This window comes from Somniosus microcephalus, chromosome 15 (genome assembly GCF_052327205.1).
Source record: "Somniosus microcephalus isolate GS21.2 chromosome 15, FLI_Smic_1.0, whole genome shotgun sequence".
Classification (NCBI taxonomy): Eukaryota; Metazoa; Chordata; class Chondrichthyes; order Squaliformes; family Somniosidae; genus Somniosus; species Somniosus microcephalus.
In genome coordinates this window covers 88,502,444-88,529,653 of record NC_141001.1, presented here as the reverse complement: position 1 = coordinate 88,529,653, position 27,210 = coordinate 88,502,444, and the positions used below count along the sequence as shown (strand labels likewise).

Sequence of the window (27,210 nt, the reverse complement as noted above, 5' to 3'; positions counted from 1 at the left end):
ATGGAGAAGGACGATGTGGGCATAGAAATCAGGCAGGGGGATTCGGATATACTTGAACAAATTAGTATCAAGAGGGAGGGGGTACTAGCGGTTTTAGCGGGCTTGAAAGTGGATAAATCCCCAGGCCCTGACGGGATGTATCCCAGGCTCCTGTGTGAGGCAAGGGAGGAGATTGCAGGGGCTCTGACACAAATTTTCAGAACCTCTCCTGCCACAGGGGAGGTGCCAGAGGACTGGAGAACAGCTAACGTAGTACCATTGTTCAAGAAGGGTAGTAGGGATAAACCAGGGAATTACAGGCCAGCGAGCTTAACATCAGTGGTAGGGAAATTATTGGAAAAAATTGAGGGACAGAATTAATCTCCACTTGGAGAGGCAGGGATTAATCAGGGATAGTCAGTATGGCTTTGTCAGAGGGAGATCATGTCGGACCAATTTGATTGAATTTTGAATGGGGGCGACTAGGTGTGTGGATGAGGGTAGTGCAGCTGATGTAGTCTACATGGACTTCAGTAAAGCTTTTAACAAAGTCCCACATGGGAGACTGGTCAAGAAAGTAAGAGCCCATGGGATCCAGGGCAATTTGGCACATTGGATCCAACATTGGCTTAGTGGCAGGAGGCGGAGGGTGATGGTCAAAGGTTGTTTTTGTGACTGGACGCCTGTGTCCAGTGGTGTACCACAGGGATCGGTACTGGGTCCTTTGCTGTTTGTAGTGTACATTAATGATTTAGATATGAATGTAGGAGGTATGATCAGTAAGTTCGCAGATGACATGACAATTGGTGGAGTGGTAAATAGCGAGGAGGGAAGCCTCAGGCTACAGGACAATAGACAGGATGGTTAGATGGGCAGAACAGTGGCAAATGGAATTTAACCCTGAAAAGTGTGAGGTGATGCATTTTGGGAGGACTAACAAGGCAAGGGAATACACAATGAATAGTAGGACCACAGGAAGGACAGAGGGACCTTGGTGTGCATGTACATAAATCCCTGAAGGCAGCAGGACAGTTAGATAAGGTGGTTAAAAAGGCATATGGGATACTTATATTCTATGCCTTGGCTAATGAAGGCAAGAGCAGGGAGGTTATGATGGAGCTGTACAAAACGCTAGTTAGGCCACAGCTGGAATACTGTGTGCAGTTCTGGTCGCCATACTATAGGAGGGATGTAATTGCATTGGAGAGGGTGCAGAGGAGATTCACCAGGATGTTACCTAGGCTGGAGCGCTTCAGCTATGAAGAGAGACTGGACAGGCTGGGGTTGTTTTCCTTAGAGCAGAGAAGGCTGAGGGGGGACCTGATTGAGGTGTACAAAATTATGAGGAGCACAGATAGGGTAGATAGAAAGGAACTTTTCCCCTTAGTAGAGGGGTCAATAACTAGGGGGCATAGTTTCAAGGTAAGGGGCAGGAGGCTTAGAGGGGATTTGAGGATGGTTGGAATCTGGAACTCACTGCCTGAAAGGGTGGTAGAGGCAGGAACCCTCACAACATTCAAGAAGCATTTAGATGAGCACTTGAAACACCATAGCATACAAGGCTACGGACCAAGTGCTGGAAAATGGGATTAGAATAGACAGGGCTTGATGGCCAGCATGGACATGATGGGCTGAAGGGCCTCTTCCTGTGCTGTAAAACTCTGATTCTAAAAGACTACCTTGTAATCATGACTAGTAGCTATTAATATACAAAGTTCATGCACCCAAAATACAACTGTTTCCAGTGGATGAGATCTAGAACAAGGAAACATATTTAAGATTAAATGTAAGACTTAAAAAAAAAAAAAAAAAGTTTCTTCTCTGTATTAAGTATTGAGACAGTGAAATGCACTGAGTTCACGATTGAAGCAGACAACATGTCAAAATAGGTCAGCTGTAATTGAGGGAAAGTTGGAAGAACTGCGAGGTTCGTCTGGTTAGACACTTGTTGAAACATATCTTCAAAGTGGCTCTTTCCACAGCAGAAACCAAGTGTATTGATGGCAAGTCACCTAGCCATTTTTCAATTTCCTCTTTATGGTTAGAGCTCAGTAAAATCTTGTGACGTATCAGAGACAAATCATTTTAAGAGCATGCTCAGAGAAGCTGAAAGAACCACTAACTTGGTTGAGGATGTAGAAGTTGGGTTATTCCACTGAAGTATCTTGCCAGTGTTTTTGTATTTTAGCTTTAAATAAATATCGACAAATTTAGCCTGTATGCAGGGGTCTAGTGGTGCGATATTTGTTGATTTCTGAGGTGAAAGGAGTATGTGACAGGATCTTGTACATTCGCCAGTGATCACTGGTAATCTGGGGTTATCTGTTAGACCTTCCACTGATCCAACTATGACAGAACACAGCAGCGTTTCAGTTCATGGGAGACTTCATTTATGGCAACCAATTAAGTATTTAAAGGAGTAAAATGTTAGGGGAAAAGTCTGAACTGTAGCAGTGGACGTCATGGACTGAGATGGACAGCACACTCAACACTTGTGTACAATGGACATATAGATTGAGGGACCATTGATGTAGTTGCTGTGATTTTACATTACTGAGAAATGGTCAATATATAGTAAAACTGGTCCAGTCATATTTGATTTATCAAAGATATTTGCATTTCAGAATTTTTGATCAAAAATGGTTTGGTTTAAAAGCTTAAGTAGTTTCATCATTGTTCTGAATTAGTCATGAACAACCATTTTCAATCCCATTTCCCTAGGGGCCAGACAGCCTATGCCAAAATCAGGTGACAGTGTTGCTGTAGATCTGGAACTGATCTAGATTTCTTGCAGTCTCCATAAGAAAGCATGTGGCACTCATCTAGAATCTTCCCTTCATGATGTGGCCAAGATCATTGTTAGAAATGGCTTGAGTTACTACCAATGAAATTTTCCTAAGGTTACTACCATGTTCCAGAAAGGCCTCCACTAACATTCACAAAACACTTAAAACTTCAAAAAGTCTTTTATCCATAATGGGTCCCTTTGCAGATGTCCTTCACTAAAATTGAAATTTCATCACTGTATAAAAAGTTAGCTAAAGTTTAACCTTAAACTTTACCATGAGTGAAAGGTGACATATGTTCCAGCACAATCAGATGCAACACCACCTTGTGATAATTCCTAAACCAAGTTCCAAAAGAGACAGGCTTCAAGATATTCTCAAGTGTCCATAATTTAATGTAGCCACATAATCAACTCAGCTTTCCCACTTTACCTCAAGATGTTGGTTGGATCTGATTTTTCCAAGACTTTTACCATCAGCAGATTGACTGATCGTATAACCTGTGGACCTTCATCCAAGTCTTCCAAGCGTGAATCCAGCATCAATAATATTAATCCATGCATCAGATCCTTCAAAACTCCCATAGAAGCCTCCTTGGCCAATGTTTCTATTTGGAACAACTGAAGAGAGACAAAAAATTCTTAGCAGATATGGGGAAAGAAAGTGATTGCGTAAAAGCGATTGCTTCTCTTTTTTGATCATCAGCTAAGTACACAAAATGTTACATTAAACAACCTTCTATGTGGAGGATGGTAGAATTAAGAATTAAACTTGAGTTTTCAAAATCACTTAATGTTCTGTTCCCCTAATGTTTGACTCTTAATAGTGAGACACGTCTGAAAAATGTAATTTAAAAACACTTACCCATTCTCATCATTCCAGGTATCACTCAAGTGAACTATTACTGAACTTTCTCCAAGGTTACTTTCTTCACCCAAAACTGAACACAACACAAAATGAGGTCTAACTAGTGTTCCTTGCTTTTATATTCTATACTTCTTGTGAAGTCCAGCGTTCCATCTGGAGCTGTGTTTCTGACATACATGGGAAGCAGTTGCCATGTTTTGTAGATCTAAACCAAGCTACTGAGAAATTATGGCCCCGATATTTACAGGGAGGTGAGGAGGATGTTGGGGGAGGGGTGGGGGCCATAATCGGCTAAGAACACAGCAAGGCCGGGGACATGGAGGCCTTGCCGAGCAACAGCAGGGCCTCATTTAAATAAAATGATGCAGTCACCCGCCTGACAGCCAGCCAGATTGGCAGCCTAGCTGGCAGGCAGGTTGCAGCACAGACAAGCAACCAATGGCCGTAACCGGGGACCGTAGTGACAGTCTATGACAGTTAGTGAGTTCAGGAACGCGATCAGCATGAGGAAAAGGGCTGGTAATGTGGCCACGCTCTAGGGCTGTGAACAGAGCTGCAATCAGTGCCGGGTCTTGCTGCGATCGGGGCTGGAGTGGTAGCCCAGTTCAAGGGAGACCCTTTGCTTCCTTGCGAGGCCTGGAGAAACACTACTGCCCCACAAGCAAACCTGAAAAATAAACTTCAAACGTACCTTATGGGCCTATTCTGGCCAAGTATCCAGCTCCCGGCAGGTTTTGCTTAATAGGGGAGCTGAAACTGCCCCACTGCTCAAGCTGCTGGTTGATACTGCAGATCAGGTCCTGATAATCAGACCCAATCTGCATATTTATGACAGGATACCACTTCCTTCCTGCCCTAATATGTGGACAGAGCGGGAAGGAAGTGGGGATTGGTCGGGGATAATTGACACCTATTATTTTGACTAAATTTCTGTTAGCCTAATGAAATGTATATTCTCTCCCACCTCCTTTTTGGAACACACCCCATTTATCCAAGTCCAGAAAGCTTAGATATAGATCAGCAGAGCCTTGGCTTACTGACCAAACCAAAAGGGTGTTAAAGGTGAACCATATTCTAGAGTGCTATACATGACTGGCTTAGGCAACAGACCACCAAGTCGGTCACCGAACACATACATGGGAAACTGATGCAATTGTGTCAATGGAAAATAAAATCGCCTGGGTGTAAAACAGGCGGCCGATCCGATCCAATCCAATCAATTCCCCACCGGATGGGTGAGGTGAAAATTACCCCTGTAGTTTAAAATTTCCACCACCAAGCTTGTCATCTCAATGTCAGAGACCTTAATTATCCCACCTCCTCCCTCCCTCTCCTCCTTGTGCAGGAAGACAGCCACTAGTCATAAGACAACTACTGTACAAGCATGGGTTTGAGTCCACGCTCAGCAGATATCAGTTCCTCACTGACAGCATGGTGAGCAGTACCATCATAATGCAAGCGTGCGCTGTTTTTTTTTTTTTTTTTAAACTTACCTTTTTTTCCGAATACCTTTTCAGAGGCTGGCTGAAAGGACTTTTGTATAACATCCAGCACATTTCACTTTGCAGCATCTCCCCCCCACTCTTTCTTTGGCAAGTCAAATATGTTAGTTACTGGTAGTCACCTTCATTTCATCATAGAAAAGTCTTATAAAAACAGTCAGCATTACTTTTTCTCCCATTTCAGACAGTATCTATCCTAAGGAAAAAGATTTTCACTTGATATTGACAATGTTGTTGGGCATTTCCAGGGTTCTCGTGTTCATTTCAATTTTTTCCTTCATCGTTGGTCTAAATCCCTGTTCTGCTGCGGATGCCATACTTTTAAAAATAAATGCATGTGCTTCAATTTTCCTTTGGATCCCCAGTCTAATTTCTGATGAAGTCAGACTAATGCTAAACAAGAAATAACAACAGAAAACACTGGAAAAACACAGCAGGCCAGGGCAGCATCCGTGGAGAGAGAAACAGAGTTAACGTTTCAGGTCGAAGACCTTTCGTCGGAACAGGGAAAAAAAGGAGGAATATACAAGCATTTGTCTCGGCCAAGAGGAGGAAAACGATGTTAACTGAAAGTGTTCCTCTTTCCCACAACCCCTAAATTGTTAACACATCTCAAGAGTCCAGTGGTATATATCTTGCACTAAATTTAACAGGACACATTTTACCTACCCACCCTGCTACTTTGTATAGAAATGTTTCTATAGTGTGTCAATTTGTGAGTCAGATGGCCCCTGTGCACATAGTTTAGTCCTCAGGGTTCAGAAAGGAGCAGCTATGTCACTGCACAACTACTCCTTTAATGGTGCAACTCATCACTCTCACATGTTCTCCATTAAAGACTACACAAAAAGTGAGATATATTTCCTATTTAAATAGACTCTTATTCTAGACATACGCTAGGCCCTGATTCATTAAAAAGTAAAATATAGCAGATCTATACCCCACTGGAATATTCATTCCCATTAGATTTTAGGGATTTAGGTTTATTATTGCAATAATGTTCACTACTTTGCTGACTAATGTTTTTATTCCTAGCTTTTGCTGTGTGCATATTACTCACTGCTAGTCAAACAAACATCTAGTCTGTCCAATAAAAAAATTGTAGAATATAAATTTAGAATCGGCTTTATCACCAAAAAAATCATAGTTTTGACATATTAAATGAATGTCTTACAACATAATACAGTATTTTAAAATGGCATTAGAAACCATACCGTAATCATATTCCCAATGATACAGCTATAAAGCTTCAGGATTTCAGTCTTAAGTTTTTCATCAGCCATGTGCGTGTTATAAATTAAACGAAGTTGCATGAAGGTTGCAATGAGAAACTGGTCAATGTGACCAGACATGGTATCAGCTTTATCCTCCTGTCGCAAAACTTCGTCAATCTGAAAACCAGGCACGAGTACTTAATTTGTGCAAAAGAAACTGAATACAACAGACAATGCATCCTCACTTTACCAACATGACTTATAGAACCATAAAATCCTACAGTACAGAAGGTGGCTATTTGGCCCATCGTGCCTGTTCTTTGAAAGAGCTGGCCAATTAGTCCCACTCCCCAGCTTTTCCCCCCCATAACCCTGCAAATTAGTCCTCTTCACGTACATGTCCAATTGCCCATTGAAAGTTATTATGGAATCAGATTCCACCACTTTCAGGTAGTGTGATCCAGGTCTGAACAGCCCTCTGTGTGAAGACATTTCTCCTCATTTCCCCTCCAGTTCTTTTGCCAATTATTTTAAATCTATGACCTCTGGTTACCAACCTACTTACCAGAGGAAATAGTTTCTCCCTACTTGCTCATCAAAACCCCTCATTATTTTGAATACCTCTAATTGGTCTTCCCTTAATCCTCTCTGCTCTAAAGGAGAACAATCCCAACTTCTCCAGTCTCTCACATAACTGAACTCCCTCAGTCCTGCGATCATCCTGGTAAACCTCCTCTGTACCCTATCCAGGACTTAATCTTTTCTATTCTACTTAATATCTTGTATACCTCCAACATCCCCCTTATTGCCTCCTTACAAGACTAAGAGCCCCAAGTTTTCCCCTACTGCTTCTTCATAATTCAGTCCTTGGATTTTTCCCTTGTGCCTCAGGTGACCAGAACTGAATGCGTGACCTGATGAGATATATAAATTCAGAATAGTCTCAGACTTGTACTCTATTGAGGTGACAATATAGTTTAGCATTGTTCACTTTGTTGAGTGCAGTTCTGAATGACTGAAGTTAAGTGTTGTTTATCACTGTTCCCATAATTCTCAGTCACTTCCCCCAGTAAGTTCTACACTATTCATTATGCTCCATTTTTTTCTTCCTACATTCAACACCTTAAAACTTGTATTTGTCTAAAAAATTCTTCTGTCATGTTTAGTTCACTTGCAATTTTTTCTGTAGTTCTGCTTCAGACTCTATTGTACTCTTTCCCTCCCTCCTGCCCCGTTTAGTATCTTTGCAAATTTGGCCAACTTGTATTGAACTGAATCCAGATTGTTTATGCAGATTAGAAACCGAAGAGGCCCTTCCATTAATTTCTTAGGCACTCCTCTCAATACAGCTCCTCAGCTTGACATCACTCCCCGATCACCCACAGCTTCCTCTTTCAGTCAATCCCTTTAAGGTTTCATACTTCAATTGTACTAAATTCTTTAGGTGACAAGATATTGATGAAGGCAGTTTATAGGCCCATTTGATCTTATCTGTCTAGGAGGACAGTAATCCAATTACAGTTTTAAAATCCAAATATGCAGACGGAATTTTAATTTAACATTTTATCCAACAGCATGGATATTAATAAAGATAAACAAGTGCAAGAATGTTACATATATTCGCATGGTTACATAGCCACCCCCACAGGAAACACTGATTTCTTACCTGGGCAAGAGCCTGGATGCTAGTGTTAATATCACTACTTGCCACCTGCGACACAACAAAATTGATAGTAGAATCAGTGTTGCCATGTATCTCATCATAGTGTGGAGAAACGGAGCGGTTTCTGAAAACATTTAAGAAAATTCAAGATGAAGCTTAAAACATTTATATCAAAATTTTCATGTTGCACATCAACCCCAAAATAAGATTGCACAATTGCAAACAAGCTGAACATCTGGTGTGCTATTTGTGGCTGGCAATTGCACTCACCACTTGTCACCTTTATGTACAAGATGCTTTAATTTTCACATTATATAGTTACCCTATGAGCACTACCAATACAGTCAGGTCAATGGAATGCAAGGCACCAAGAGCGTCTACCTCCTGAAGGCGTTTTGATATTTTGGCATTCATTTCTCACTTCAAAAATCTTCAATAGGCTTCAGTGGCATTTGATGAATATGGCAAAGCAGCAGCAAGAAGTTCAAAAAGAAAGCCAATCACAATGCTATCAAATTGCACAGCATTCCTAACAATTGGGTTTTGGCAGTGGTGCAGCTTGCTTTTAATTAAATGATTGATCTAAATTTGCACAATTTGCTGCCATTGATGTAGCAAAGTGTCCCCAGTATTGTCCAAGGTCCTCAGCTTGCTAGGTAGTAACAGGCAGTCAAGAAGTCTCAGCAGCATGTAAGAATTGATTTAGAGGGCCAGGATGGAATGACTGCATTACTAGAGTAGTACATAATTCCAGATATTAAACTGGAAAGAATTTACCTGGTAGGGTCTTTGCTCTTCGAATGATACAAATTATCCACACACAGTAGCAGTATAGTCTAATTTGGTATATTCTGTGAAATCACATGCTAAGGTTACATAAAATAGCACTACAGGAAACTTTGTTATATCCGGCACCGACGGGACCGAGCTGTTGCCAATCTATCAAAACTGCCGGACATACAAAGTTAATGTTAAAGCATACGGAGGTTTTCATCTCCGTATCTGACAACAAACACGGTTGCTTAGCAACAGCTTGTAAACAGTCGGCCCGTACCTTGGAAGCATCTCTGTAGCTTAGCAACAGCTTCAGAGAGACTTTCCAGAGCCCGACTGTTGAAAACAAAGCCACGAGAAGAAAAAAACCTAACAAAACGGCTCCCGATTTCTGCCAGTAGATCGAGGTTTCCGGACATACAACCTCCGGATAAACCAAAGTTTCCTGTATTTCCATTTCAATTGCCAGTTAAGGGAAACAATAATGTGATGAGCACTGTATAAACTCTCCATCGCATTTGCTCAGACGATGCCACCTTCCATACTAGTGCTTCCGATGTTTTCCTTTTTCCTCAACCGAAGATTTCCCCTCTACCATGGTTGGCCTGGCCCTCAACCACGTCCGTTCTATTTCCTGCACTTCTGCTCCCACCCCTTCTCCTTCCTCCCTCCCAGAACCACAACAGGGTTCCCCCATCCTCACCTTTCACCCCACCAGTCTCCACATTCAACGTATCTTTTCAGGGGATGCAACACCTGCCCTTTTATCTCCTCCCTTCCCACTGTCCAGGGCCCCAAACACTCCTTCCAGGTGAAACAGCAATTTACTTGTACTACTTGCAATTTAGTATATAAAAAGGGTTTCGACCTGAAACGTTGACTATTTCTCTCTCCACAGATGTTGCCTGGCCTGCTGAGTTTTTCCAGCATTTTCTGTTATTTGCAATTTAATATATGGTATTCGCTGCTCACGATGCGGTCTCCTCTACATTGGCGAGGCCAAACGCAGATTGGGTGACCACTTTGCGGAACACCTCCGTTCAGTCGGTAAGCGTGACCCTGAACTTCCGGTTGCCTGTCACTTTAATTCTCCACTTCACCCCCATTCTGACCTCTCCGTCCTAAGGCTCTTCCACTGTTCCAACGAAGCTCAACGTAGCTCGAGGAACAGCACCTCATCTTTCACTTAGGCACTTCACAACCTTCTGGACTCATCAAGTTCAACAATTTCAGACCATAACCTCTGCCCCTATTTTTTTCCCCCACATGGCAGCTGTTGATGATTCTGCCATTCTTTTTCTGGTATATATCAATGATTTGGACTTGAATGTAGGAAGCATGATTAAGAAGTTTGCAGATGATACAAAAATTGGCCATGTGGTTGATGAAGAAGAAAGCTGTAAACTGCAGGAAGCTATCAATGGATTGGTCTGGTGGGCAGAACAGTGGCAAATGGAATTCAACCCGGAGAAGTGTGAGGTAATGCATTTGGGGAGGGCTAACAAGGCAAGGGAATACACAATAAATGGTAGGGCACTGAGAAGTGCAGAGAATCAGTGGGACCTTAGTGCATGCCCACAGATCCCTATAGGTAGCAGGACAGGTAGATATTTCACACTCCTCTTCCCTGATTGCAATGTCTGCATCATCCCTCTCTTGTGAAAACAGATGCAAAGTATTCATTCAGAACCATACCCACATCTTCTGCCTCCACACACAGGTTACCTTTATGGTCCCTAATAGGCCCTACTCTTACTTTAGTTATCCTTTTGCTCTGAATGTATTTATAAAACATCTTTGGGTTTTACTTGATTTTACTTGCCAATATTTTTTCATTCTCTCTCTTTGCTTTCCTAGTTTCCTTTTTAATTTCACCCCTGCACTTTATATTCTTCTAGGGTTTCTGCAGTATTGAGCCCTCAGTATGTCATAAGCTTCCCTTTTTTTCTTTATCTGACCCCGTATGCCACTTGACATCCAAGGAGCTCTAAATTTGTTCGTCCCACCCTTTTTCTTTAAGGGAACATACTTTCTCTGAACACTCACCCATCTCCTCTTTGAATGCCTCCCACTGCTGTGACACTGATTTACCTTCAAGTTTCTGTCTCCAGTCCACTTTGGCTAAATCACATCTCAGCTTAGCAAAATTAGCTTTTCCCCAATTGAGAACTTTTATTCCTGGTCTATCCTTGTCCTTTTCCATAACTACCCTAAATCTAACTGAATTATGATCACCACCACCAATATGCTCTCCCACTGATACCCTTTCCACCTGCCCAGCTTCATTCCATAAAACTATGTGCAGAACAGTCCCCTCTCTTGTTGGGCTTGCTACATACTGGCTAAAAAAATTCTCTTGATTGCATTTTAAGAATTCAGCTCCCTCTATACCTTTCACACTAATTTTATCCCAGTTAATATTGGGGAAGTTGAAATCCCCTATTATTACTGCCCTATTTTTGCTCACCTCAGAAATCTGTCTACATAGTTGCTCTTCTATCTCCCTCTGACTTTTGGGGATCTATACTACAATCCCAGCAGTGTAAGCGCCCCTTTTTTTGTTTTTCAGTTCAACCCATATGGCCTCATTGGATGATCTTTAAGATATCATCCCTCCTCACAGCTGTAATTGTTTCTTTAATTAATATTGCAACCACCCAATCTTTTTTATCCCGCTCTCCCTCATCTGAAAACCCTGTAAGCAAGAAGATTCAGCTGCCATTCCTGCCCTTCTTTCAGTCATGTCTCAGTAAAAGCTATATCATACTTCCACGTGTTTCTGTGCCCTCAGCTCGTCTGCTTTATTCTAGACTCCTTGCGTTGAAGTATATCCCATTTAGCACTGCCAAACTCCCTTGTTGTCTATTTTATAGCCTTTGTTTCCTCTGCCTTCCAAACTCACTTACTAATTTTCTGCCTTCCATTTCCAGCTTTGCTTCTCTCCCTTCTGAATCTACTCTCTGGTTCCCATCCCCCTGCCAAGCCAGTTTAAACCCTCCCCAACAGTACCAGCAAACCCCGCCCCCCTCCGTGAGAATATTGGTCCCGGTTCTGTGGAGGTGCAACCTGTCCGGCTTGTACAGGTCCCACCTCCCACAGAAACGGTCCTAAGCCTCAGGAATCTAAAGCCCTCCATCCACGCATTCATCTGCTCTAACCTCCAATTTTTGTACTCACTAGCACGTGGCACCGGGAGTAATCCGGAGATTACCTCCTTTGAGGTCCTGCTTTTCAATCTCTTTCCTAGCTCCCTAAAATCTACCTGCAGGACCTCATCCCTCTTTCTACCTATGTTGTTGGTACCAATATGGACCACGACCTCTGGCTGTTCACCCTCCCCCCCTCAATGTCCTGCAGTGACATCCTTGACCCTGGCACCAACAGTGCACACTAAGGGAAAGTTAGAAGGATTACTGAAGGAGACAGGAAGGGACTCAGTGGTGGTGGTTTACATAGAGATATTTTACACAAGGAGAAATAAGATATGGTTATGTCTCAAGTGCAAGGATTCTTTTAAAACTTAAACATAAGGAATGCAAAGTAACATTCTCAGGTATACTTCCAGTAAAAGAGAGGAGTTCCCTCAAAAATGATGAATGTAAATAAGTGATTGACAATGGTGCAAACGATTCCATCTTTTGCTTTACTCAAAGCTGGTATGGTAGTACCAGTGTTTAAATTACTAGATAGTAATTTTCTAGCAGGCAAGAAATGTGTTTTGTGTGCATGGATATGGAGATATGGTACAAATAAAGAGTGATCAGAGACTCTGTAGAAGAGCGAATGACTGGACAGGAAGATAACTGGGAATATTTCCACAACAACAAAAAAATCTACAGGAAAGACAAGCTGCATCTGAACTAAGCAGGAACAATGAGTGGTAACTAATTAAGAATCATAAACCAGACAGGTGGATGGTGGAAGGAGGAGGACAGGGGGAACAACAGATCACAGATAAGTGTGTAGAAGGAAAGATAGTTAACAGGCAGGCATGGATGCAAACTCAAACATACGATAACAAGATACCAGGAACATGGATAAAGGGGCATAGACGGAGGTAAAATCTGCAATAAAATGTATATACATATGAATGCTAGAAGCATTAAAAATAAGATGTAGAAACAGGAGTTGTTGCAGCAGTAGGTAAAGACAATGTATTAAATATCTGAAACATAGGTTACATCAGAGAATGGTAATAAATACAATATAGTGGTCATATAGTGTGTTCAGAAAATAACAGGAAAGTCCTATATATGTCAGACACACAAGATTAAGAGTCATTTCAGTATGAGGCGTAAAGACACAAAATAAACTAATCAGGTTGGATATCTTTAATATGGGTGTGAAGCATTTGGAACGTTCTGGGATTGTGAAAGACCATATAAATGCAAGTTTTCTTTCTGAAAGGGACAAAACTAACACTAGGACTTATGTTACAGACCATCAAGTCAGAACAATGAAGTCAGTCAGCTTACTCGGTGAATGCATGTGTAAACAAAAAAAAACTATTTTAACGTGCAACTGCAAGCAATCGAATATAAATTGGGAATAGTCAAGCAACTCAGAGTCAGAATTAGTAAGTATTATTAAAGGCCAGGAGCCAGTGTCTATGTTTAAAAGAACTAATTTTAGATGGAACAATTTAAGATGATTGGCAGGGTTTATTGTACAACAGTTCAGTAGAGAACACACTTAAAAGCATAATCTTGAGCACACAAGATAAATGCATGCCTAGGATCAGCAAGCCTATACTAAACATACATGACCCTAAACAGATGATCAAAAAAAAAAGCAGAAATGAGGAAAAAAAGACACATGTAGAGGTAGCTGAAGGGGGTTACTGGGATGAATATAAACTTACAATGTTAAAACGGTGGCCAAAGAGGCAAACAGGGACATAGGAGGAAAAAGCATATGCTCAACATGAAGAGCAAGATTTATTTTTGCATAAAAGAGGTGTAAGCTTATAAATAGATGAAAATGGGGCTGAGAGATGATTACTGCAAGATAAAGATAGCATTCTGAATGATTGATTCAAGTATGCACAAGAAAAGGCTTGAGCAAAATGTCCTCCATTAAATAGTGATAACCCAAATCGAATTAATGGCTGATGTGAATGAGATGGAAGATCTGGACAAGCTAGTAGCTGAAGGACACATTCAACTGTTTAGGTGATGATCTGTTCATCAGAGAAGGATGAACAAATGAAAAATATGGAATTTAATGGATCAAGTACAGATACCAAAAAGAGCATAACACCACCAAAATCCTCAATTAGTTATTCATTTTTTCTTTCAAATTATGTTTTAATTCCCTTACATTATATTGGTGACTTACTTTGGTTCTGGAATGCAAACTGGTTCATAGAGCTCATCAAGTTTATGTTGCACCAGATCCGGTAATTCGCATCCACCAGCATTGTTGTCATTTTCAATTTCATCGAGATCCAACTGGAACTCTCTTGGAATCGTGTGAGTAGATTCAGAGGTGGAGTGTGCATTATTGGAACGTGCTTGACTGCAAGAAATAAATATTTTAATGCAAAAATTGCTAATAATCATTCAATATTTTCCTTACAACGGGAAACTCCTCCAATTTAGACTTTGCAACCTATTTGGAACAAAGCTCATTTCTTTTATAAAAACTTAATTTCTTCTATCCCCTCTTCACGCATATGTTAACACCTGTTGGGCTATGGCTCAACAAGGTCCAATTCCTTTCCGGTACCTTGCCCAAGAGGCCACTTTCAGGCATGCACTGGTGGACTCTCGAGTGACCTCACGCAATTTCCATGTACAAGTACCTTCCAGTAAGTGTCAATGGACAGCAATTAGCAGCAGGACCACCAGCTACAGGAAACTATTTTTTATCCGGCACCGACGTCGTGCCAGTTCATCAAAAATTCTGGATAACTGAAAGCTATAGTAAAAGATACGGAGAGCAACAAACCCTCAACAGCTTCAGAACAATGGCCACAAGTTGCAAGCGTCTCTGTAGCTTAGCAACAGCTGCAGCCACACCCTTGCACAGCAACAAATGGAGGAAGGCAAGTAATAAAAGTTACCTGAACCTACTCCTGAATTTTGCCAGTTAACCGAGATTTCCGGTTATTTAGGTGCCGGTAAATCGAAAGTTTCCTGTAATTTTTCTCCTCCTTCACCCAGGGACATGGAAGCAAATTGTAGCACTCAAACAAACATTCTGGCCGAGATCAGCTAGCTCAGCACAGATTAGGAAGCAAACCTGGGAACTTCTGGTCTATACGGCTTAGCTATACACTCCCTTTAGTAAAATTAAGCCATAATATTGACTGAATACAAGCCACCCCAACATGAAGAAATCCAAAATAAGCATTGTAGGAATTAAGTACATTTCATAGACGGCCTTGCTATGTGTTTAAAATATAAATTCTAAAAGCAAGTTAAATCTGTCAAAGTGGCTTTAAATAATACTGGTCAACTAGCTCTGCTGCTACACCAGATTGTGCATTCGTTGCTTATTCAGTACTTGGAACTTACATACAGCACATATCGGGACAATTTTAATATTTCTGAAAGTTTCTGGGAAATACAAGCTACTTTTTGCCCTTGTATAAAAATAATTTACAGAATTTAGGAACTGCCATAATAGTTGGGAATGAAGGTCAGTATCCTGGTTCAACAGCAGTACACAGTCAACCAAGAACAAGTTTTACTTACATTCGATAGGTTCGATACATTATTCTTTCCAAGGAAATGCAGTGAAAGAAGTCAGAAGACAGATTTAGACAAAATAAAGGTTTAAGCACAATTATAAAAACAACACAGACATGAAGCACAAAAAAAAGTTAAGCAAAGGAAACAGCATCCTGCCCTTAACACACTGGTTTGCAGTAATTGCTTCAGTGTAGTTAATAAAAGTAGAATTCTAAATTATTCAACATTAGGCTTCAACACCTTATACTGCTCCAAGTAAATAAACTGTCCATAACATTTCATGTGCAAAACTTGCAACAGCAATCCTAAACTGAAAGATTCCTCCACATAACCCAGAAGACAGCCACTGTAACAGGAGTGAAGCAAAAAGACTGAAATATAGCACGTGCCATTACATGATCCCCTCTTTGGTAAGTGAAAGAATGACTGCGTGGCTGATGCGCTATCAATTACTCATAAAAGACTGAGAGTTGAGAGTAACTAAAGGCTTTTATTAACAAAAGAATGAAGGTCTGCCTCGAGTGGTCGACCGGTCCAGAAATACAAAGGGGCTGGGGAGCAGTCACCTTTATACTAGGACTTGTGGGAGGAGTCAGCCGAGGCATGTCCAGGCATGTACACAGTGGAATACAAACAGTGGTTTACCACATTCACCCCTTGTTTAAAATTGAGTCCGGCGGGGTGAAGTGTATTAAAAGTTAGTGTATTGGAGTCTCTCCGGAGATCTTGTCTGCCGCTGTGATCGGCGTGGCAACGGCAGGGGTAGTGGAGCTTCCGGCGTCGAGTCCCGCGTAGGCTGTGGCACAGGCGTGTCGTCCTCGTAGATGTCGAGCGGGTCGCTGGGCCCAGGCCTGCCGTCTGCTGGGGCTGGATATCGGATCGTGGGGGGGGGAGGGCGGTGGTAGTGAGTTACTGCGGCCCCCGAGGGTGCAAGGTCTCTTATGGAGACTGTGTCCTCCCGCCCGTCCGGGTATGCAATGTAAGCATACTGGGGGTTGGCGTGGAGGAGGTCGACCCTCTCGACCAGGGGGTCCGTTTTATGGGTCCTCACGTGCCTTCTCAGTAGGACCGGCCCTGGGGACGTCAGCCATGGCGGTAGCGATGTCCCCGATGTGGACTTCCTCGGGAAGACAAACATTTTCTCATGAGGGGTGGCGTTAGTGGCAGTGACCGAATAGAGTGGAGCGCATCGGGGAGCACATCCTGCCAGCGGGAGGTTGGAAGGCCCCTAGACTTTAAGGCTAGCAGGGCGGCCTTCCAAACTGTCGCATTTTCTCTTTCCACCTGTCCGTTCCCCCGGGGGTTGTAACTGGTGGTCCTGCTTGTGGCAATGCCCCTAGTTAGCAGGTACTGACGGAGTTCGTCGCTCATAAACAATGAGCCCCGGTCGCTATGGATATAGCTGGGGAAACCGAACAGGGTGAAGAGGTCGTTCAGACATTTAATGACCGTGGCACTGGTCATGTCCGGGCAGGGGATGGCGAACGGGAAACGGGAGTACTCATCAATAATATTGAGGAAGTACACATTGCGGTCGGAGGAGGGGAGAGGCCCTTTAAAATCAACGCTCAGGCGCTCGAAGGGGCGAGTGGCTTTTATCAGGTGGGCCCTGTCTGGTCTATAAAAGTGCGGTTTGCACTCAGCGCAGACTTGGCAGTTCCTGGTCATGGTCCTGACCTCCTCAATAGAGTAAGGCAGGTTGTGGGCCTTGATGAAGTGGAAGAACCTGGTGACCCCCGGGTGGCAGAGGTCATTGTGGAGGGCCCGCAATCTATCGATCTGCGCGCTGGCGCAGGTGCCACGCGATAGCGCATCCGGGGGTTCATTGAGCTTCCCGGGCCGGTACAAGACTTCGTAATTGTAGGTGGAAAGTTCGATTCTCCACCTCAAGATCTTGTCATTTTTGATTTTGCCCCTCTGCTTGTTGTTAAACATGAAAGCAACTGAACGTTGGTCAGTGAGCAGGGTAAATCGTTTTCCGGCCAGGTAGTGCCTCCAATGACGCACAGCCTCCACAATCGCCTGGGCCTCCTTCTCAACAGCGGAGTGTCTGGTCTCCGGGCCTTGGAGGGTTCGTGAAAAGAAGGCCACGGGTCTCCCCGCCTGATTGAGGGTAGCGGCCAGGGCAAAGTCGGACGCGTCGCTTTCCACCTGGAAGGGGATGGATTCGTCCACTGCGTGCATGGTGGCTTTGGCAATGTCTTCCTTGATACGGTGGAAGGCTAAGCGGGCCTCTGCCGTCAAGGGAAAAGAGGTGGACTTGATCAGTGGATGGGCCTTGTCCGCATAGTAGGGGACCCACTGGGCATAATAGGAGAAAAACCCTAGGCACCTCTTCAGGGCCTTGAGGCAGTGGGGCAGTGGGAGTTCCATAAGGGGACGCATCCGGTCGGGGTCGGGGCCGATGACTCCGTGTTCCACAACACAGCCAAGGATGGCGAGGCGGTTTGTGCGGAATATGCACTTCTCCTTGTTCAATGTCAGGTTCAGGAGTTGGGCGGTGCGGAGGAATTTTTCGAGGTTTGCGTCATGGTCCTGCAAGTCACGGCCGCAGATGGTCACATTGTCCAGATATGGGAAAGTGGCCTGCAACGCATTTTGATCTACCATCCGGTCCATCTCCCTTTGGAAGACGGAGACCCCGTTGGTGACGCCAAAGGGAACCCTAAGGAAGTGATAGAGGCGGCCGTTTGCCTCAAAGGCAGTATACTGGCGGTCCTCAGGGCGGATAGGGAGCTGGTGGTATGCTGATTTCAGGTCAATGGTCGAGAAGACGCGGTACTGCGCGATCTGGTTGACCATATCAGCTATGCGGGGGAGTGGGTAGGCGTCCAGCAGGGTGTAGCGATTTATTGTCTGGCTGTAGTCGATGACCAGGCGCTGCTTCTCGCCGGTCTTAACGACCACAACCTGGGCTCGCCAGGGGCTGGTGCTGCCCTCAATAATCCCTTCCTTCAGGAGCCGCTCCACTTCGGTTTTAATGAAAACCCTGTCCCCGGCACTGTATCGCCTGCTCTTTGTGGCGATGGGCTTACAGTCGGGGGTGAGGTTAGCAAACAGTGGGGGGGGGTGACTCTGAGTGTGGAGAGGCTGCACCTGGTGCGCGGCGGGCAATTTGGGAGCTGCTGGCTGCGAGTGGGGGGTAGGGGTCCACCGTACGCCATCGTAACACTTTTAAGGTGGCACTGAAAATCTAACCCCAGCAGGACAGCAGCGCAGAGGTCGGGCAGGACCAGAAGTTTAAAATGATCGTACACGGTCCCGTCTACTACGAGTGTCACTACGCAGTAGCCGCCGATGTCCGCCGACTGGGACTCGGAGGCCATAGAAATCCGCTGGTGCGCAGACAGGACTGGGAGAGAGCAACGCCGCACCGTGTCGGGGTGGATGAAGCTCTCCGTGCTCCCAGAGTCAAAAAGGCAGATTGTATCGTGGCCATTTACCTTAATGTCCATTGTGGAGCTGGCCAGCTGGTGCGGTCTCGCTTGGTCCAGTGTAACGGATGCCAGTGTAGGGGTCGGTGTGTCGCTGCGGGTATCAGAGGAGGCGGTGTTGGGGGCCTGCTGCATTCCGGCTGTCGTCCAAGATGGCGGCGTCCATGATCCCCATGTGGCTGGAGGCGTCCAAAATGGCTGCTGTGCCGGTGGTTCGCACATGGCCGGGGAGGCCCAAGATGGCGGCCCGCATGGCCCACACGCGGCACTGCTGGGGTTCGGGGTGGCTTTGGCCCTGCAGACGTTAGCGTAGTGTCCCTTCTTTCCGCAGCCCGAGCAGATCGCGTTTTTCGCCGGGCAGCGCGCTCTGGGGTGTTTTGCCTGGCCACAGAAGTAGCATTTCTGGCCTTGGGGCACTGCTGTCTGGCCTTGGGGCACTGCTGCGGTAGTTGGGCCGTTGCTGGGGTGGCACGGCGCTATGAGGCGGTCCTACCGTGTCCCAGCCTGTCATTCCCCGCGGCGTCCACGGTGCAGAGGAGTAGGCATCCATGCCCCGGTAGGCTGCATCCAATGATAGTGCAAGTTCAGAGGCCTTGTTGAGGTCGAGGTCACTCTGCTCCAACAGTCGCTGTCGGGTGTAATTGGATCTGTGGCCCGCTACAAAAGCGTCCCGGGTAAGTTCCTCTGTGTACACGGCGGCCTTTACATCCTTACCACCACAGGCCCGGCCAAGCACAGACAGTGCCTGAAGGTATTCCACGGTCGATTCCCCAGGTTGTTGTTTACGACTCCCCAGAAGGTGCCTGGCGTACACTTCGTTCACTGGGCGCTTGTACTGGTCCTTGAGGAGCTTGATAGCGTCCGCTTACGAGGTCGCGTCTTGGATGACCGAGTACACTCGGTGGTTCACTTTGGAGGTCAGGACATCCAGTTTGTCCTCGTCCGATTGGATTGCTGCGGAGGCGGTCAGGAATTTTTCGAAACACTTAAGCCAGTGAGTAAACTTGGTGGATGAGTCCGCCTCCCGATGATCTAAGTCCAGGCATGCTGGTGTGAGGATCTTCTCCATTATAAAAATTTTGTTAATAAAATTGATGCGCTATCAATTACTCATAAAAGACTGAGGCCTAGAAATTGAGTTTGCGCTGCGCCAGGGCTTTAGCGCCGGAAGTTAGCGCTGGCGCTAAGTCCCTTTGCGCGCGCCAAAAATTCAGTAGCGCCGCGCCCAAACGGCTGCCGGCGCTACTGAAGGGTTTTAGCGCCTGAAAACTGGCGCAACGCGCCGCATTGCGGCGCTATTCCGGCACTGCGGCGCCCGCTGCGGTGCGGCAGGCTCGGGAAGTGCAGGCCTCCTCCTTCCGTTAAGGAGGAGCTGCCTGCACCCGGCCGCGGCCCGCGCAAATCTCCTCAAAAATGAGCCCGGCACCTCGGACAAGTGCCGGGCTTGCATCTGTTCCGGGGGGGGGGGGGGGGGAGAAGTCCGGGGAGGGAGCTGCGGGCAGGCGGCCGGTGGGAAAGCGGCCGGCCGCCGCGCCTCCTTAAAGCGCCGGCGCAGACTCCGGCAGCACTCGTTTGCCGGAGTCTTAGTTGCGGCTGCCACTGGCGAGGCGGCCGCAACTGAATTTCGGCTTGGGGCCGGGTTACCACGGCAACCGGGACGCTGCGCACACCGATGAAGTCATCGGTGCCGGCGCAGCGCTACCGGTCTACCGCCGCGGAAGGGCCCCAGGCAATTTAGGAACCGGCGCCAATTGCAGCGCTCGGCCCTCTAGCGCTGCAAAATCGGTGCTAAGGGCACTGAATTTCTAGGCCTGAGAGTTAAGAGGGTAACTAAAGGCTTTTATTAACAAAAGAATGAAGGTCTGCCTCGAGTGGTCGACCGGTCCAGAAATACAAAGGGGCTGGGGAGCAGTCACCTTTATACTAGGACTTGTGGGAGGAGTCAGCCGAGGCATGTCCAGGCATGTACACAGTGGAATACAAACAGTGGTTTACCACAGTGGCAATAAACCACGAGGCAAATTTTATTGAGCATTAAACAGGTAAATGAATATTCTTCAAAAAAAAAAGTAATTGCAAAAAGTTATACGTGTCTAATCTCAATTAGACCCTCTACAACTGGAGTAGCAGAAATCTGGAATTCTCTTCCCCCAAAAGACTGCAGATGTTGGGATAATTGGAGCGGTCAAGACTAAGATCGATAGATTTTTGTTAGGCCAGGTTATCAAGGGATATGGAGCGGAGGTACAGATCAGCCATGACCTAATAGAACAGTGGAGCAGGCTCAAGTCAAGGGGCTTAATGGCTTACTCCTGTTCCTATGTTTCAATAAAAATAAGACACTTCTTCACACTAACCTTTAAAATTACATTACATTGGATATATGCACAGAAACAGGCCATTCGGCCCAACCAGTCCATGCCGGTGTTTATGCTCCACTTGAGCCTCCTCCAGTCTCTCCTCATCTAAATCCATCAGCATAACACACTATTTCCTTCTCCCTCATGTTTGTCCAGCCTCCCCTTAAATGCAGATACTATTTGCTTCAAACACTCCCTGTGGTAGCGAGTTCCACATTCTTACCACTTTTTGGGTAAAGAAGTTTCTTCTGAATTCCCTATTGGATTTCTTGGTGACTATCTTCTATTGCTGGCCTCTAGTTGTGCTCTTCCCCACAAGTGGAAACATTCTCTCTGTATCCACTATCAAAACCTTTCATAAATGTATAGATCTCTACAAGGTCACCCCTTAGCCTTTTCTCAAGAGACCCAGCTTGTTCATCCTTTCCCGATATGTATACCCTCGCATTTCTAGTGTCATCCTTGTAAATCTTCTCTGCACCCTCTTCCAGTGCCTCTATATCCTTTTTATAATATGGCGACCAAAACTGCACGCAGTATTCCAAGTGCGGTTCGATACAGGTTTAGCATAACTTCCCTACTTTTCAATTCTATCCCTCTAGAAATAAACCCTAGTGCTTGGTTTGTATTTTTAATGGCCTTGCTAACCTGTGGCGCAACTTTTAGTGATTTGTGTATTTGTACTCCGAGATCCCTTTGTTCCTTTACCCCACCTAGACTCGTGCCCTCCAAGTGATAAGTGACCTCCCTTGAAAGCACTGTTCCTTTACTGGTTATGTGGCTATCCATTACCTCGGTCTTCTATTTCTGTTGGTTTCAGAAGAACTATCATGCTGAATGCAGAAGCCAAGTATAAGACCAGTTTGTAGCTGCTCATTTGTGGCTGCTCAAAAGGGACTACAAAGAATCAAAATGTCAGCTGTGGCTCAGTTGGTAACACTTGCACCACTGAATCAGAAGGATGCGCATTTAAGTCCCATTCCAGAGATAAGCACAAAATCTAGGTTGACACTTCAGTGCAATACTGAGGGGTGCTGCATTGTGTGAGGTGCTGTCTTTCGGGTGAGACGTTAAACTTCTCAGGTGGGTGGAAAGATCCCATGGCACTACTTTTAAGAGCAGCAAGGAAGTTCTTGTGTCCTGATCAATACTTAAAGCTCAACCAACTTCACTGGAAAAAAAAACTGTTCATTATCCAAGTTCAGATAAAGGATCACAAGACCGGAACATTAACCCTAGCTTCTGCTCTCTGCAGATGTCACCTGGCATACGAATTAGGAGCAGGAGTAGGCCACTCGGCCCCTCGAGCCTGCTCCGCCATTCAACGAGATCATGGCTGATCTGATTACTCCACATTCCCGCCTACCCGATTACTTTTCACCCCCTTGCTTTTCAAGAATCTATCTACCTCTGCCGTAAAAATATTCAAAGACTCTGCTTCCACTGCTCTCTGAGGAAGAGTTTTCCAAAGACTCACAACCCTCTAAGAAATTTCTCCTCATCTGTCTTAAATGGGTGACCCCCCTATTTTTAAACAGTGACCCCTAGTTCTAGATTCTCCCACAAGAGGAAACATTCTCTCCAGATCCACCCTGTCAAGACCCCTCAGGATCGTATGTGTTTCAATCAAGTCACCTCTTACTCTTCTAAACTCCAGCGGATACAAGCCTAGCCTGTCCAACCTTTCCTCATAAGACAACCCGCCCATTCCAGGTATTAGTCTAATAAACCTTTGCTGAACTGCTTCCAATGCATCTACATCCTTCCTTAAATAAGGAGACCAATACTGTACACAGTACTCCAGATGTGGTCTCATCAATGCCCTGTATAACTGAAGCATAACCTCCCTACTTTTGTATTCAATTCCCCTTGCAATAAACAATAACATTCTATTAGCTTTCCCAATTACTTGCTGTACCTGCATACTAACCTTTTGCGATTCATGCACTAGGACACCCAGATCCCTCTGCATCTCAGAGCTCTGCAATCGCTCACCATTTAGATATGCTTCTTTTTTATTCTTCCTGCCAAAACGGACAATTGCACATTTTCCTACATTATACTCCATTTGCCAGATCTTTCCCCACTTACTTAACCTATCTATATCCCTTTGTAACCTTATGTCCTCTTCACAATTTACTTTCCTACCTATCTTGTGTCATCAGCAAATTTAGCAACCATACCTTTGGTCCCTTCATCCAAGTCATTTATATAAATTGTAAAACGTTGAGGCCCCAGCAATGATCCCCGTGGCACACCACTAGTTACATCTTGCCAATCAGAAAATGACCCATTTATGCCTACTGTTTCCTATTAGCTAGCCAATCTTCTATCCATCCCAATGTTACGCCCTACATCATGAGCTTTTATTTTCCCACAATAACCTTTGATATAGCACCTTATCAAATGCCTTCTGGAAATCTAAATACAGTACATCCACCGGTTCCCCTTTATCCACAGCGCAGGTTACTTCCTCAAAGAACTCCAATAAATTGGTTAAACAGGAGTTCCCCCTCACAAAACCATGTTGACTCTGCCTGATTACCTTGAACTTTTCTAAGTGCCCTGCTGTAATGTCTTTAATAGCAGCTTCTAACTTCTTCCCTATGACAGGTGTTAAGCTAACTGGCCTGTAGTTTCCCCTGCTTTCTGTCTCCCTCCCTTTTTGAATATAGAAACATAGAAAAATAGGAGCAGGAGTAGGCCATTAGGCCCTTCGAGCCTACTCCGCCATTCAATATCATGGTTGATCCTCTATCTCAATACCATATTCCCTCTCTCTCCCCATACCCCTTGATGCCTTTTCTGTCTAGAAATCTATCTATTTCCTTCTTAAATATATTCAGTGACTTGGCCTCCACAGCCTTCTGTGGTAGAGAATTCCACAGGGTCACCACCCTGAGTGAAGAAATTTCTCCTCATCTCAGTCCTAAAATGTCCTACCCCGTATCCTGAGACTGTGACCCCTCGTTCTAGACCTCACAGCCAGGGGAAACATCCTCCCTGCATCCAGTCTGTCTAGCCCCGTCAGAATTTTATACGTTTCAATGAGATCCCCTCTCATTCTTCTAAACTCTAGTGAATACAGGCCTAGTCGACCCAATCTCTCCTCATACGACAGTCCTGCCATCCCAGGAATCAGTCTGGTGAAACTTTGCTGCACTCCCTCTATGGCAAATATATCCTCTCTTAGGTAAGGAGACCAAAACTGCACACAGTACTCCAGGTGTGGTCTCACCAAGGCCCTGTACAACTGTAGTAAGACATCCTTGCTCCTGTACTCAAATCCTCTTGCAATGAAGGCCAACATACCATTTGCCTTCCTAACTGCTTGCTGCATCTGCATGTTTGCTTTCAGTGACTGATGTACAAGTACACCCAGGTCCCTTTGTACATCAACATTTCCCAATCTATCACCATTTAAATAATACTCTACCTGTTGTGTATTTTGGATGTGTATTAGAATTGTCCCACATGGGATACCGTAGTGGTAATTTGCAATGCACTATGGGAAATGTAGTGCATTGAGTGAAGAAGCACATTGTAAATAAAATGGCCGTTAACTAAACTCTCCACCCCGGAGTCCTTCTTAATTGTTATATAGGTAAGGGTATAAAACCCCTTGAGACACAATAAAACTGGCGACGAGGACGACGGACTTGCGCATCGCTTTGCACTGGAATCGGCGATGTTTAAAGTAAGAAGTTCCTGTCTTTTCTTAATGGCGCGCCCGCAGTTTAGTGCTGATGCAATCACCTCGTAAATGTAGCGGTTCGTGTGTTACACAAATAAGGGGGAGAGTAACGATACAGTGAAACAAAGTGGAGGAAAAGGACTGTAAAAATAAAAAGGAAAAGGACTGTAGAGAAAAAAAAAGAGAAAACAAAATGGCTATGCTAACCGGAGCGTTTGGACCATTTGATGAAACGGCGGAGCAATGGAGTGCTTATACAGAGCGTTTCGGATTTTTCGCGACTGCAAATGGCATTAAAGATGACGTGAAAGTGACTACGTTACTCAGTGTGATCGGAACAAAAACATTTGGCTTGTTACGGAGTTTGATGCACCCGGATAAGCCCGGCGCTAAGACATATGATCAGATTGTGGAAGTATTGGAAACACATTCGCACCCAAGCCGCTGCTGATTGCCGAGAGGCTCAGGTTTCACAAACGAAACCAAGGGGAGGGCGAGTCCATAGCCGAATATGTTGCAGTGCTAAAGAAGCTAACTGAGCATTGTGAGTTTGGTGAAACTCTAAATGACACTGTCCGTGATAGGTTTGTGTGTGGATTAAGATGTGAAGCAACACAGAAGCGCTTGCTCACGACTAACAAACTGACACTTAAATCAGCAGTGGAGCTCGCTGTGTCTATGGAGTTAGCAGCTAAAGATGCACAGCTGTTGGGGGCTGCAACAAGAGTGCACAGGGTAGCAGCTACACCGGATAAGCATGCAAGGGGCGCCAGAGAATGTTACAGATGTGGAATGTCAGGTCATCAGCCATCTGACTGCTGGTGTAAAGACCTGACCTGTCAGAAATGTGAAAAGGACACATTGAACGTGTGTGTAAAGGGCAAAGCAAACAATCCTACACAGAGAGACACAAAAACAAAGGAAACACATCCAACTGGCGTTCTAAAAAGAAAAACCTACACATGGTGAAAGAAAAACAGGAAGACAGTGACAGACTCATGTGTTAACGGTGAATGGAGGCTCATCAGGCTATGGAGTCACTCCACTACTAGAGGGAATACCAGTCAAAATGAAGCTGGATACGGGGGCCGCTGTCTCCTTGATTTCAGAGAAGCTATTCAAAGAAAAACTGAACCACCTATCACTGACGCCGGCCAAGCTCATCTTAAAGACCTACACTGGGGAAACAGTCCCAATGCTGGGTAAGACGGAGGTCAAGGTGGAGCTTAAATGGACAAACCGTGATGCTGCCAGTTTACGTGGTCAAGGGCGGCTATCCATCCCTGATGGGCAGGCCATGGTTGGAGAAAATTCATCTGGATTGGAAAAAAGTGAATGTGGTGTCAGTCGAAGAGGCGGGGCTAGCAGTAGTGTTGACAAAGCATGCGGCTGTCTTTGACAGAGAATTGGGGAGTACGAAGGGGATTACGGTCAAACTCAAGGTGAAGCCCGACAGCCAGCCACGATTCCTGAAGGCCAGGAACGTTCCCTATGCCCTCAGACCAAAAGGTGGAGGCTGACCTGGAGCGTCTGGTCAAGATAGGGGCCCTGGTGCCGGTTTCGCACAGTGAGTGGGCCACGCCCGTGGTACCAGTGAAGAAGAGTGATGGCGCGGTTCGTTTATGTGGAGATTTCAAAGTAACAGTGAATCCTGTGCTCTCAGCTGAACAGTACCCCCTCCCCATCATTGAAGATCTTTTCGCGGGTCTAGCAGGCTGTCAGAAGTTTAGCAAGATTGATCTATGCCAAGCCTACTTGCAGATGCATGTAGAAGAGGACTCACAGAAGTACCTCACCACCCACAAGGGCCTTTACAGGTACTGCCGCCTACCCTTTGGTATAACGTCAGCACCAGCTTTGTTTCAGCAGGCTATGGACCAGATCTTAAGCAGCATTCCAGAGGTACAATGTTATCTCGGCGATATCCTTGTCACAGGAAAGGACGACAACGAGCATCTGCAGAACCTGACAAAGACACTGGGAAGACTTGAAGAATATGGCTTACGCGTTCGCAAGGACAAATGCTAATTTTTCAAGCCATCAGTGGAGTACCTAGGCCATGTCATCGACGCGGACGGCCTACACACAGCACCGTCGAAAGTGAAAGCCATTGCCGACGCTCCTGCACCTACAAATGTCGGCCAGCTGCGGTCATTCTTAGGTCTCCTGAACTATTACGGAAAGTTTATTCCACAGCTGGCATCACTGTTGAAGCCATTACATGAGTTGCTGTGTCAGGGCA

General features: G+C 45.1%; 1 protein-coding gene and 1 non-coding gene across 7 annotated transcripts in view; both read right to left on the bottom strand.

Moving 5' to 3' along the window:
* The window catches only part of ckap5 (cytoskeleton associated protein 5), a 147,198-nt gene that overhangs the window by 22,815 nt on the left and 97,173 nt on the right, over positions 1-27,210 (bottom strand). For 3 of the 6 annotated variants that reach the window (XM_086008098.1, XM_086008097.1, XM_086008101.1), the window contains exons 34-38: positions 15,484-15,507; positions 14,123-14,302; positions 8,015-8,135; positions 6,349-6,525; positions 3,198-3,385 (exon numbers count right to left, since the gene is read on the bottom strand). In XM_086008098.1, the coding sequence (XP_085864224.1) occupies positions 3,198-3,385; positions 6,349-6,525; positions 8,015-8,135; positions 14,123-14,302; positions 15,484-15,507 (690 nt within the window). The remainder of the gene's footprint in view (positions 1-3,197; positions 3,386-6,348; positions 6,526-8,014; positions 8,136-14,122; positions 14,303-15,483; positions 15,508-27,210) is intronic. The other 3 variants (XM_086008100.1, XM_086008103.1, XM_086008102.1) reach the window with 1 other exon arrangement.
* Positions 5,849-5,957, bottom strand: LOC147107069 (small nucleolar RNA SNORD67). Its single transcript, XR_015081280.1, has one exon. It is a non-coding gene; the product is annotated as a small nucleolar RNA SNORD67 (small nucleolar RNA).